The sequence below is a fragment of the Pseudopipra pipra genome, chromosome 10 (assembly GCF_036250125.1).
Source record: "Pseudopipra pipra isolate bDixPip1 chromosome 10, bDixPip1.hap1, whole genome shotgun sequence".
NCBI lineage: Eukaryota > Metazoa > Chordata > Aves > Passeriformes > Pipridae > Pseudopipra > Pseudopipra pipra.
Genome location: NC_087558.1, coordinates 10,907,991 through 10,922,195, shown reverse-complemented (window position 1 = coordinate 10,922,195; position 14,205 = coordinate 10,907,991). Strand labels below are relative to the sequence as shown.

The window sequence follows — 14,205 nt, the reverse complement described above, 5'->3', positions numbered from 1 at the left end:
TTTCTCAATACTAACCCATTGTAGCTGAATAAAGGCTAAAGCTGCAAAAGCTGCATCCTGAAGCTGTAAATTTAAGTTGGTTTCTCAGTATATACTGATCTGACTTATTCTTGTAGCTGCAGGCTCCCTCTTACCTTTAACTTCAAGGTAATTGTTTGGCAACTCTTTGTTTCGTTATTTAAGAAAAATATATGATTCCTAAGAGAAAAATCTGATTAATTGCTCTGTCATCAGCTGGTTCCTGCTAGTATATGGAGTGCTTAAATAATAAAAATATAATACAAAGCACAAAGAGTAAAGTTCTCAAATGAAAATGTTAAACACATTTCAAGCCAAGAATTGGGCTCTTTCAAAATTTAGGGTGTAAACCAGACTGTATTGGGTTCCTGCAGTCAGGATAAGCACATTGTTCTGAGAAACCCCCTTTGTACCTCTTGCCAGCACCTTATCACCTGAAAAAATCCACAAAGATTTCGATACAGAGATTTATAATATCTTGAAGAGGAAAACATCATTCTCAATGCCACAGAGTACTACTAAGTCCTAACTCTGAGCTTCTCATTGTTAGACACCATTGCCTTCTTCCCCTCCTCCTCATTTTAACAGAAGCAACAGCATTTAATTTAATCCACCCAGAAGCAATGAGAGAGTCAGCAGCTGATATACAGCTAGTGCTGGTTAGAACTCTGAATTACTGTTTTGTGAAGAATGTCAACATTTTGACATTTGTTGCTATTCTCAGGGTAGAAAGGAACTACATATTCATCTGGAAATTTTGAAATGTCACACTGAACTCGCAAATTTAACTCTGAATTTCAGAATTTCACCTTCTACTTCATTTTACATTAGCTTTCAGTCTTTTTTAAGTTATTAAATGCCAAAGTAGAGTATTTTAAATAAGCCTTTTTAATTCTACTTTGTTCTGCTTTATTTTAGCATATTAAAGCTATGGGAAGCCACTGTCCCACACTGACAGAAAACCAACTTCCACCATCATTTTACTCTGTCTCCAAATTCCATCCAGTGGAAATTTCTGACACTTGACTTTTGTGAAGAAGACACTTGGGTGGAGACACAAAATTTTTGGTGAGAAGCAGTATACAAGCTGCCTACCTTTCTCCACCAAGTCAAAAGCAACACTAAGAAAGAATATATCCCTGTGACAGCAGGAGGGAATCTGGCAGACTGCATTTATTCATCTGCAGAGAACAAAAAATTTCTAGTCACTAGATTAACAGCAAACAGCAAGTGAATTAGTCTCAGTTCAAACACAGGTGCCGGAGGTATCCACTTTATGTGAGTGATGGCAGACTGTAAAGATTATTAAACCAGTACCAGACAAGTGCATCAGTCATAGCAAAGGACACCAGTGAGCATATGTTTCTGAGGCAAAGATGAAACTTCCAAGTGAATGTCTCCATCACAGGTATTAAATCAGTGGAAAAACTGGCAAAAGCTGTGTAAAATGAGAAAACAGTGAGCCATCATAGTCCTTTTTGGGCACTGCAAGCTTCATGAGACTGTGAAGGTGCTGGGTGCAGCAGGCAGAAAAGAAACCACCTCCAGCAGCACAGAAACGATGCGGTGGCCGAGGTCTGCTAATCACGAGTGGTCACCACCACCAAAACCGTGCCAAAAGCATAAGCTGCCTTATGATTTCCAACTGTCTCTCTACTTTTCATGGTGCTAACCTCAAAAGGTGCACAACACTGAAGGGTCAGGTGAAGAGGAGGCCACTGATGGCTCTTTATGTGTGAAGGGGGACAGTGGAACCGGTGGCTGGTTTGGGCTGACCAGGTTAAGGAACTCGTGCACTTGTGCCATGTCAGGGAGAACAGACACAGCTACTGCAGGAACACTGCTCCCTTTCTCCTTCTAGAAAATCTGCAGCAAAGGAGCATGGATTTGGATGCTGCACGAAATCAGAGCTACAAGACACTTCTGTCCTCACCGAATTGGTAAATTGTTCTCAAGAGGTCAGTGTGTTTGTTAAGATTTCCCCCATTCTGGACCAAAACCACAAGTTCTCTCAAATTACTTCAGTGGTACCCAGTTTGGATGTTGAAAATGTGCAGGTTCCTTTATGAAGGAATGTTGTTCCCCAAGCCTATGAGTAGAAGAAGGAGAATAGCTGGGATCTGAGACCTAGGAAGAACAGATCTCCCAGTGGCCAGATCTCCCAGGAGATACATGAGGTTCCTGAAAGGTTCACAGATCTACCTGGGAGACATGTCATAGTGTCTCAAAAACACTCAAACACTACCAAAAGCAGTAAAAGGACCTAGACCTATTTCAAGATATGAGAGCTCAACAAAGGTATTTGGTGTCTCACCAGTCCAGCACAGAAACATTTGATGATAGCTAAGCTGGTCGGTGGTGGGAGTTTTATCAACCCTGCTTTGGCCACAGGGCAAAGTTTCAGTAATTCTCCATGACAGCAATGTGCTTTGTCATTTGTCCACTGTGGACATCGTGGTGCCAGAAATCAGCGCACCTAATGAACCACTCTGATCTTGTGCACTTCGGTCTTTGGGAGGGAGAAGTTAAAAGAGCGGCTACAGATTTTGACTTGGTCTGAGTAGGCACAGCACTGCTGGCAAAAAGTACAGGAGTAGCTGATCGTGTCACATGTTTCTGTGATGGTCTCATGAGAGCTCTGCTGCTGCTTCTACACCTACTATCCAGAGGAGAAAGCTCCTGAGGTTTTTCAGCCCTTGAAGCACATGGAGGTTTAAATGAGGACATGCACTCCACCAGATCATTTCCTAACTAGGACTTGGGCACTAATGCTAGACGGGGTGCTGCGAAAGACTAAAATGCCCAGAGGTTTCACATGCATGATTCTCACTCCATAACTGGCCCAAGGACAGGATGCAATGCAGAGTTGTGAGTGAGTAAAACTCATTGTTCTCAGCAGGCTTTAAGAACCAGTACAGATTATTTGCTGTTCCCATACCAATCCAGATTTATTTTGGATCAGCAGCGACTTCAACATGATTAGTACACAGCAAAAAGCACTGAGCCACAATGCCTTGGACCTCCTTCTAGCCAGAATGCCAAATATATACTTTTTTTTTTGACCCTTTAAAAGCCGTTAACAAATTAAATGAAAAATTTTACCTCTCAAAGTCATGGATCATATTAGAATTAAGAACTATGAACTTTTAATCTGAGATAGATTTGCTACAATATCCTTAACATGTTGCACACAAAGTGTGTTCAAGATTAAGAATGCACTATTTTGAATACATTTAGAAATTGGTTTATATTTTAAAATCATTCCCTTGCAAGAAATAAAATTCCTAAAGGTCGTCTTGCATTTTATGTGATATGCACTTCTTATCCAGGATTCTCAAATCTATTTCCTTAACTGAAAGACCTCAAACCAACCTTGAAAAGGCAAAACACAACAAAATGCAGAAGCCAGTTGCGTTCAGTATTGTAGCGAAGTCAAATTACAGTGACAGTTCTATCAGATATCTGGCTCTCATATAGCCTTTCTTTTTTTTTTTTTCCTTTTAAATAAAGTAATTCCAAACGTTGACTTTATGAATTAGTTAGTCTGCAGAGGAAGAGAACAGCATGCAGTAAGACTGGACAACACTGCTTCAATGACAAAGCATACAGTGTTTTATTACTGAGCATTTCCTGTAAAGACTCTTAGATCACCTTCAATTCTTCATCAATTAAACTATATATGTTACAAAGCAACAATTGAGCAGAATCTGCCACCAATATGTTACAGAAGATTTGTAAGCTAAAAAGTGAAATAGGTAACAACACAGTTATTTAGTAGGTTGGATGAGAAAGAAAGTTTCTGGAGGGATTTATCACCAAGCAAATAATAGTCTGTTCTGCAGAAGAACTGAAATTATTTTAATAGAGATATTTATGAAGTATTTCTGCATGTGTATTTGCAAATGCCACGTGCACACACACACAAACATATATATAAAAATATATACATGCAAACATGAAACCCCAAACTTGAGCTAAATTAAACTGTCCCTCCAGCTTTGTAATGCAAATCAGACTAACAGGCTTGTGCTGTTTGTGGTTCAAGATGATTTGCGTTTCCATAGAGATGCTGACTGAACTACAGTTTTAAAATTTTTTATATATATAAGCTTACTTGTATCTATAAAAGTCTAAATATGATCTGCTGTACCTCAGCATTTCCTCAGTGACTCCACTGGAACCACAACAATTTACACCAGTTAAGGCTATGTGCAAATTTTGTGTCTTTTTGTGACTTTTCAGTTTAAGCTCTATGCTAAGTACTTGCAGAGCTGAGAGTTTGCTGTTTCTCTCCCTAGTCCTAAGCTTCTTGGTAAGGAAGGGAAAGAAAAGAGAAAAAGCAGTTTCTTAGCTGCTAGTAGATAATATTTTAAGGACTTGTGTAACTTCTTGCCCTCTCTAAACTGCCTAGAGGAACATCTTTGCCTTCAAAAGTTCCCACTGCCAGGAAACCTGGAATTCAAGGAAGATCGTCTGTGTGCTGTTAAGAGAAGGAAATAACAAAAGGACAGAGTTTCTGTTATGTATCAGAAGCTTTTTCCCCTTTCCCTGTCAGCACCCACAAGCTCAAGATCAGGATGTGCTCAGACATGCCAGGGTGGGCCTGGGCAGCGATGGTGTCACTGTCTCCCTGCCTCACCCTTCAGTGGAGCCTCAGCTTGTCATGCACCAGGGCCCTGCAAAGCTACAGTGCCTGTGTGCCCCCAGAGCCGCATTAAAGACTTCAACCAGCAGAAGTGACAAAAGCCAGACAGGGTCAGCTTGGGCAGAGAAACCAGGCAGACCAGTTTAACTTTCTATTTCAACTTGACTTCGCTTTATGAGGTCCGGGCACTGGTTGAAGTGGATGGAGGCCACCCAGCGTACCATCACCGGAGAAGAAAACCAGAGCTAAGCTCTGTGGGAACTCATTTCCATGTGGTTTCAGTGATAAGTGATCTTTGAACAGCAACACACCAGAGGACAACCTCCACAATCACTCTGAACCACAATCAAAACCAACCTCCCATGTACCTCCCATCTGCCTGAGGAGAGGGAGGATTACGAGTTGAACCAGGGTTCAACTCAGGTCTACAAGCACATGGAGCAGAAGCTCTCACCCAGCCCCTCACTTCATCTTGGGAGGGCACAGAAGAGAAGACCCCAGTGCAGCGATGCTGTACGGAGGCATGGCCAGGGAGCTCCTTGGGCAACGGCATGTCACAGGAACAAAGCCTCCCTCCTGCCTGTGGGGTGACACATGTTACACTGGCTCACACTTCAAGGCTGATGGCTTTTCTAAGCACCCTCAAAGCCTCTTTTCAAAGCAGATGAGACGTCCCTATTTCCAGCTTTTAGAAGCCATACAGAGGGAGACCTGCCCCACATCCCCAATGGCACCACTTTCCCTTTCAGGGAGGGTCCCAGGCCACGTTCAGCCATGCGGCTCTCCAATCCCCTGGGTGGTGAGCACCCATATCTCCTACCTTCTGCTGCAGGGTGGGTGGCTGCGGGGCCAGCACCGGGTCAGTGATATAGGTCTTCTTAGTGCCTGGTGGCTGGTAGAGGCCAGGAGGAACCTGGCCCATGGCATTACTAGCAGGATAAGCTGGCTCAGCCTTCCAGGAGCTCTGTGGCACATAGGGCGCTTCGGAGCCGTTCCTTCCTCCGTACCCCCCATAGTAGGGGTCCTGGTAGCGGCCCTGCGGAGGTGCGTATCCATAGGCGGGCTCTGCAGGCCGGCCGGGCGGTGGAGCGTAGCCGTAGTCGGGCCCGTGGGGCTGAGGCGCTCCATACTGCGGGGCAGTGGGCTGGCGGGACGGCGGGGCCGCGTAGGGCTGGCCGTGCCCGAGGCTGCCATAGTGCGCGGGCTGCGGGCCGGGCGGCTGGTAGTGCGGGCTGGGCTGTGCCGTCCTCACCTGGATGTTGAAGGCCGGGCGGCTGGGTGTGGAGGCCGTGGCGTAGGAAGCCGGCACTGGCTGCGGCTTCAGGGTGCCCACGGGAGTGACCGGGATGGGTGCCGGCTGCCCTGGGCCCTTGGCCGTGGACTTTTTGGTGGCGGTCAGCGGAGGCTGGTTGGGGATGATCATCCGCTTGTGGCTAGTAACAGGGGTGGACACGGATGGGGTGGTGGCGGCAGAGCTGCTCGAGGTCCCGGAGACCTGGGGAGCAAGGAAAGAGAGACACAGCGTCAGCAGGAGGGGCCTCTCAGGCGCCAGATCAAGCAGCGAGGGGTTAGGTTGGAAAGAGGGATTTACAGTAACATCTGTGCAGCAACTCAAACTGCTTAGGAAAGCAGGAATGTACCTGAGACCATGTATTATAAAATGGTAATAGTAACCTTCCCTTGCTCTGACAGAACAGGGACAGCACCACGGCAGTCGAGCAGAACTGCCGCGCGTGGCATTTCATCTCTCGGAGTTTTCTCCTCTGCCTCCAAACAAACAAACAAACAAACTAAAAGATAATACATGAAAAAAAAAAAGGGGAGACTCATTGGAAAATAATCAGGGGAAACCCCAGGCATTTCTGTGAAAATGAGAGTGTTTTGAAAAAGAGAGAAAATGAGATTATAGTCTCTATGGAGACATGAAATTCCTTGGGTCCCTAGAGGACCTGTAGGGTTCTGCCCCAATACAGGAGCACCTTTAACTGTGCAGGAGGCGGCAGGGTGGGATGGCCTAAAAGTAGGTCCCAAACTGTAAGAATCAACTTAAATCAAAGCAGAACACGGAGGTGTCCCTACCCTGGATGTGCTGGTTGAAAACCTGGAGTGACCCTAGAGAAAGCAAATGTTACACATGGTTCATCAAAGGGCAGGAAGGTGGGTAGGATTCCCAAGAGCTTCAGAAGTCAGCTCCCACCATGGCAGTCATGTAACCCTGCACCAGTGCCCCAGGCACAGCTGGGGCAGCCAGGGAAGAGGATCACAGTAAATGCTGCTGTTGCCTGCAATTTGGCCATGGAATGAAGCTTTGGTGCAGTGACGCCGACCTCATAGGCATTGTACATCCTTCAGTCTAATGTACTTGTATGTTTAATTTACCTTGCATTTTAAATGTTCAAAAACATCAGTGTGAAAAGGCATCTTTGTTAAAAAACTAATAAAGTAAAACAGTTTCTGAAGAACATTGAAGAACTTTAAGTTTTTCCACTAAACAAAGAAGAGGAAACTTGAACTTCTGGAGTTTAGGATTCGGTAAAATTTCTTGTCTCTTTATTTTCCTTTATTCTGAAAGAGTATCTGAATTTTATGCATTCCTATACAGAGATGGATTAAAGTGAAGACATGCAATTTGACCGCACCTAACACTATAATTATACAAGGTTATATCCCATCCAAACTTCCTGCACCAGGCTTGATCTCATCCATGATCTGCTTGAAAACCTACAAGTTCACAGCAGCCCAAAGTCAGACCAGCTCAGCTCTCACCCATGGTTATGTTCACTCTAAGGCATGTGCCACCTTTCTCTAAATGACCAATGTCATATTTGTCCTCAGTGTTCCTGCTTTATGCTGGCACCCTGACCTCTACCTACTGCCCCATCACCCTCTTGCCAGGGAGAGCGGGGTGGGGGCTCTTCTGGACACCCTGCACACGGGCTGTACCCGGCCCAGAGAAATCCTCTGCCTGGTCAGCAGGTGGCGACAGTCAATTGCTGCCAAACCACCCACGGCAGTGGCTGGAGAGGAACTTGAAGCACCCATGGCCCTGAGCCTCCAAGGGTTCCAAACTCATCTTCCATAGAAGGTGGGAGAAAGTAGGACACTGTCCCTCAAACATTTGGCAACCACCTCACATGAAGAAAAGGGAGATAAGCGCAAGCCACTCAACTTCTAGTCCACAGACCACAAGCAAGCCTACCAAAGGGATAAGGAAGCTCCACCACCCAACTGGTAGCTCTTTCCTGGTGATGTGCAAATATTTTTTTGCTGATGCACTGGTAAAGACCTTATTCCTGCAAAGACCTTATACCTGCAGGGCAAACCTCCCCTGACAGCAAACCTCCCATGAGGAAACACTATAAATCATCAAGAGAACCCAAGCAAATAAGAGCACCAATCTGTTCTAAGAGATGTAAAAGGTGTGTATGAAGAGCTGTGGAATAATAAGGCAGAAAAATTCTGGTAGAGAAAAAACATCTAAATGTATTCACACCCTGACCTTGCTAACACATCCATGACAAGCAGCACACGGACAGACTGAAGAGATTTTGAAACTGAGAGCAAGGAAGAGCTGAAGAGTGTCTCAGTTGAACTGCAAGGGCAGAGACAGGTTAAGGGTCTGCAGCCTATCATTAATACTGCTCTATTCTTCTATTTCTGAAACACCTGAAGATGAGTAGGCATTTCTCCATCCCTGCATCAGAGCAGAACCACACCAGTATTCATTGCTAGCAAGAAAACTTGTTTTCTGTCAGAATTGTTCTCCCATGTCAGGTTGGCATTTATGCCTGGGAGTGTCAGAAACTTTCCCATTTCCTCGCCTATTTCATTCTTGCAAATGACAGTAGTTTGTCCACTTACTGTAATGGGATGAAAGGTCTACAACACGGCACTGTGTAATTACCACCAGAAAAGCATTTTTTTTTTCCATGTGAAGAGGGAGAAGGTAGATAATATTATAAAGACAGTGGTCTAGCAGAGAGAGAAGGAAAGACCAAACCAAAACAACATAAATGAACCCTATTCATCACATTATATATTTCTGAATGCAGACTCTGGAAGCAGGTGATGACAGATCTCAACTAAAGCTCTCGTGATGAAAGTCTATCCTATCCCAAGAAGTGGGGGACTTCAATCTTACATATAAACATCCACAAAACATTTCACTTAATGTGCTGATGCCAGTGTCCTGCCTGGACTGGAATATACCCTAAGAATGAATGATAAACTCTCCAAAAAAACCCCAAACCTCCAGTCTACTGACTGGCACTGAGCAGCTCCTGTGTTTGATGCTACAAAGAGGATGAGCTGGGAGTGTCCCCTCCTGCACCAGAACCCAGTGAAGGAAAGTGCCAAATTGAGGGTGCCTGGGCCAGAGGCCAAGCTTTGCCATCAACTTCACAGTGAAGGCTTGAGCTAACAAGTACCAGCTGCACTGTGGCATCAAACCACAGGCTGCCTTGAGGAGGAGGAAGTTTGCATCAGTAGGAGTCCCCAGAGGCACCCTATGTGACTCATTCTGAATTCCTCTGAGGGCTCTGGGCAAGTGTGTGATGAAAGCTGGGTTTTAGGGGGGGAGGTGTAAGGCTAGCTGATGTGATGTAGTAGAGAAATGGGACAGGTTAGAGGGAGTTTACCACTACTGGAGCACTGATGATTTAGAGGGACACAAAGTGGCTGTAGCTCTTAAGCAAGGGCACAGGTGAGGTATCATCATAAATCCTCTGCCCTTTTACCTGGGAGAAAGAAGGGTGGCCACAGTCCAACTGTGCACTCAAATATCACCTCAGGCTTAAACCTCTAGATTACTAATGGATTAAGAAAAAACTTTTTAAATGCACATGAACTATGGGCAAGATTCCTGCTCTGAGGACAGGAATGTGTGGAAGGATGAGAAAAGGGTACACAGATACCACTGGGAAGAGAGATTTCAACAGATGTCTGGAAGGCACTAGGAGGATAGGAGGGATGGATGAGGCTATAAGGATGCCAGGTAGATGGAGTAATGAACAGAAAGCTGGTAAGGCCTATCTACATCACTGGGTACAGTCCTAGCAAAACAGATGACTATCACAAATGTTTCATCCAAGTGAATCCATAGAACTTCTACCAGCACAACAAAGTAGACTCATCCAAAAGCACATTAAAATGATAGCCCAGAGTCATGAAAACAAATAGAAATAGGAAAAAGAAAACAGAGAAAGGCAAAGGGAGGATTCATAGGAATACAGGTATCCCTTTCTTCAGCAGCTCCTGGACAGCTCATTTCAAAACCATATTGCATTTGCATGTGACTATCGCAGCCAAACATGCTCTCTGACATCCTCTAAGGGCTGTTTTCAGAGGAAGACAGGCTTTCCTCTGCTCACCAAGCCCTGATGAAACTGTCTGACACACTTCGCAAGTGCAAATTAGAACCACGCTACTTACCATCAACCCCTTCTTGCAAATTCATATTTGCAAAGAGAGTAAACTAGAAACCCCAGGTGTTGATAACACAGAGTTGTTAAGAGAAACTAGAGTAGGAAGGAGTTAAATTCAGAACCTCATCTACCACAAGCATTATAATACAAAATCTTTTTTTTAATGGGAAAGCACAAGAGCCTTGCTTAAACACAGATGGAAGTACCTAAATGTACTGCCACTTCTACAAATGAATTATCCAGCAGTTCAAATAAAGGTGAACTAATACTGACAAAATCAAGTAAAACTCAATCAATGTGGGAGGAAAAAACCCCCAAAACGCTTCAACTAAAAAATGTTAGCACGTATAACCATGAGGGGAAAAATTTTGCTTGGCAACTCCTGCTCTGTCTTCTTAAATGTGGATAAAGTTTATAAGCATTTGCAGGAGTTTCTTGTACCAACCATCATAGGAGAAGTCTATGGTGTTGTGATAAAACCGTGCTGTCCAAGGGGTCTGACTGTCAAAGCTGGGTGTCTGGATTCAAAGCTACCTTGGTGGGGAAACCTGAAATCCTGAGTATCAGTGACTTTTCATTCTGTAGAAATTATTTACAGATATCTTAAATTAAATTCAATGTATATCTACAACTAAAAAGTCATCACATAGGTACTAGGGATAAAACCTGTTGTTCTACAGAAATTAATCTATCATTCTATACCATTTGTTGGGCTTAAACCTTAAAAAGAGTAGAGAATAACCACAGTCTACAGCAGAAGCATGATTCTATATGATCAGCTGGAAGCCTTATGAAAAGGACTTGATCGTCCTTTTATTTTGTGCATTTGTAGCGTAACTTTTATAGAATCCCTTCAGTTACTCAAGTTTCACAGACTGGATCAAAAATGCCAACACAAAGTTTATCATATTCTATTCAATTCTCCAGGCATTTTTCATTAAGGTACAGTTGAATAACTTTAGCCCTTTAGCTGTCAAATTATCAGATATAAAGATACATTACTCTAGCTCAGTGGTTTTCAACCTTTATGCTCAGCAGCCCCCAAACGTTTGTTTTTCAGAAGACACAAGCTCCTTTATGGAGAAAGTTAATCTATTGACAATAAACATGGGGTTTTAAGTTACCTTCGATTGAATTCTTCTTAGTTATCTTGGGAGTAATCCATAGACCCCCAGGGTTTGCAGAGCAGAGGTTGAGAACCTCTAGCTGGGGCTGCCTTTTTCAGGCATTTCAGTCACTAATTACTCCAGGATAGGAATGAAACAACCCTTCTTCCTCAAAAGGCAGAAACCTGGCAACTACCGGTGGGCTGAACCCAGGATGCAGCGTTCTCAGGGGGCTGCCACTTCAATGGGCCAGTGCAGCATTCTTCCTAACTCAGTTGCATGGTCTACCTACACAAGCTGGACTGAAACACACGGCCAGCTCAGGATGTGCCAGCTGAAATCTTTTAAGTATCAATCAGTGGTGGTGGCAGTTGAAGGCCTGGGCAGGAAAGGCAGTGAAGGGTGTAAAATTAACTTGGTTTCTCCTAACTCCAGTGATGGGCATTCACCTTGGCTAGCTGGAGGTGCTTAAAGCTCTCTCTCTCTGAAATGTACCTCCACGGGGTCATTTATCCTGTTCTAATATTGAAGCCTAAAACAGCGGAGATGAATCATCCACTGGGGGAATCTACTTCACTGACTGTAAAAGCAGCATAAAAACAGGCAAAGCAAGTCACTGAATATTTAGACAGCACAAGTTAGTGGAGACAAATTCCACAATAAGCAGGTAATTTTGATGTGACTGTAAGAAGCACAGATCCCTTTCCCCTGCATTAAGTGCACTGCCACTCAAGCTCAGATAGCGCAGCACATGAAAGGGGGTGCCAGCAGCTCAGATGATCTGCCAGGATCCTGCCATGCCACGTAGCCAATGCATGACCAAGAGGCTGTGCTGCAAGTGTATTTCTAGTGTACAAAGGCGGGTGACACAAGTGAGACGCCCTTTCCCACCTCCTTTTCCACCTCCATGCTGAACAGTGGCTCCTGCTAGAACTGGAGCTGCTGCTTTGCCAGGAGCAGCAGCTGGACTGAGCCTCCCTCCTGCCTGAGGTAGCAAATCTCACCTCCCCCTCAATTTGGGAAGGATAACCCTTGAGAAAAATCAAATACTCTGCTTTGAAACCTGGGCCTTTAGGTACTTGAAAATGTGAACTGGCATTTTAGGGGGTTTCCTGACGTGCAGACACATTTAACTCCTGCTGACTTCAAATTCTGTATTTGAACAAGCTGTCTTGCTAGTGATAATGTAAGGCCAGGTTCCCCTGAATGTATCCTCTTTTTCTGTCTGAAATAACATCTGGGTGAAAAAGAGAAATCTGGCCTTTCATTTGGGACTTGTAGATGCCTGGAGTCCTGGTAGAGCTCCAGCTGGGTTGCTTAATGTCCAGAGATCTTGGGCAAATGCACTGCTCCCATTTAGCATACCTGATGTGTTTTCAATATACATCATTCTCTGGCCTTCTTTATAACGTCCAGACAGTTCAAGCACGCTGAGGACACATCTCTGCAACTCTGCACACTCTGCTATGTCGTGCACACAGCTTAGTTGCTAACACAGATTTCTTTAAGTGTCAAAATGTCCTTAGAATCCAGTCCAAAGTTTTGAAGATTGGGCCAAACCTTAAACCCCTCAGCCAAAACACGTTTGTAATCAGAGGAAGTTTTTCTTTAGAGTTTCATCATTCTCTCATTTCTAGTTTGCAGCTGACAAGCAAGTGTCACAGATAGATGGACTGTGCATGGATCAGCAGCCACACTCATACTTCACAGATGTGGGATTCAGTTTGTTGGCTTGGTCACTAGCAGTTAAAAAGGTACTCAAACAGACTGCTCCTAGGCATTGTACCAAAAGAAGAAGAGGAGAAATCTAATAAAGTGTTCATCTCTGGTTCCCAAATGAAGAGAATACCTTACGAATCCCATAAAGAGTTACAAGAGCACAACTGCTTCTGAGCTTTGATCTGCTTTTCAGCTGCTACTATGGGTGGAAAGGGAGTTGACATAGTTGTTAATGTTTCTGCTTCATAACCTCTTTTGTACTCATTGTCATGGCCCAGCTTGAAACCACAGGAGAAGATGGCGCACGAAAGAAAAGGTGGTAACAGTTGACTTTCAATTTTTTATCATGGAAAACAGCCTTCCACAACTGACGAGTGCAGTTATAGACACAGACCTTGGTTTCAGTATGGGTGCCAAGTGTTTTAGGCATCCTGGGTTTCCACTTTGCAACACTCCATTAATTCCACACATCTGAAAGTTTTGGTCTCCAAAACACAACAGTTTTATGCCAACGAAGAATTTCCTCCTCAGTTTCATATTTACTTTTTTATTTGTTTACCTAATATTATCACTAGGATGACTACTATGAGCTTTTTTTATTTGCTTTTCCTTTTCTGATGGCTGATCATCTGGTATTTATGAGGATTCTGTGAGAGACCAGTTTTAAAAGATGTGCAAACAATTGACCTAAATACTTTCAAGGCTGGTGGACAGTCAAGGGCCATAATTTTAGCTTAATTCATTGAAAAGGCTAGTTATTATTAAAATTTTTCTATTTAAGCAATTCCAGTTGACCACTTCAAAAGCAATAGCAACTTCATGCACAAGAACATCAGATATCAGCATGAGAAATAACTTTGTCAAGAAGCTACAGAAGATGCCAGTCAGGAGAAGTTAAATATTTTCTGAATTCATCTTGGGGTATTTTTGTGATTTCCCACTCTCATCACTAAAATGACAAATTTGCACCCATCTGGACTTCAGGAACATGCAACAGCAGCCCCCTGCACTGACCTAGTCAGTGGCATACGCACCACAGCCCTTTGGTCACACTAAAAAGCAGAACTACTGAGTGACCAAAACACAGAACTACTGAGTACAAACCCCAAACCGAAGACCACAAAAAGAATTGCATGGTACCACGTGAAGACAAGTCACTGTGTGCATGGTGCAGTGAAACCGAGCTCCTTAAGGAGTACCTTCTCTAAGGCTTAGCAACACAGGAATGTCCAAAGCATTTCCATTCACCAAACTGGGCCTTTTTAACGGGCTGAACAAATTCCCTTGCTTAATT

General features: G+C 44.0%; 1 protein-coding gene across 6 annotated transcripts in view; it reads right to left on the bottom strand.

The window, feature by feature from the left end:
• The window catches only part of LPP (LIM domain containing preferred translocation partner in lipoma), a 330,413-nt gene that overhangs the window by 122,029 nt on the left and 194,179 nt on the right, over window positions 1–14,205 (bottom strand). For all 6 annotated transcript variants that reach the window (XM_064666206.1, XM_064666205.1, XM_064666203.1 and 3 more), the window contains one exon: window positions 5,484–6,158. In XM_064666206.1, the coding sequence (XP_064522276.1) occupies window positions 5,484–6,158 (675 nt within the window). The remainder of the gene's footprint in view (window positions 1–5,483; window positions 6,159–14,205) is intronic.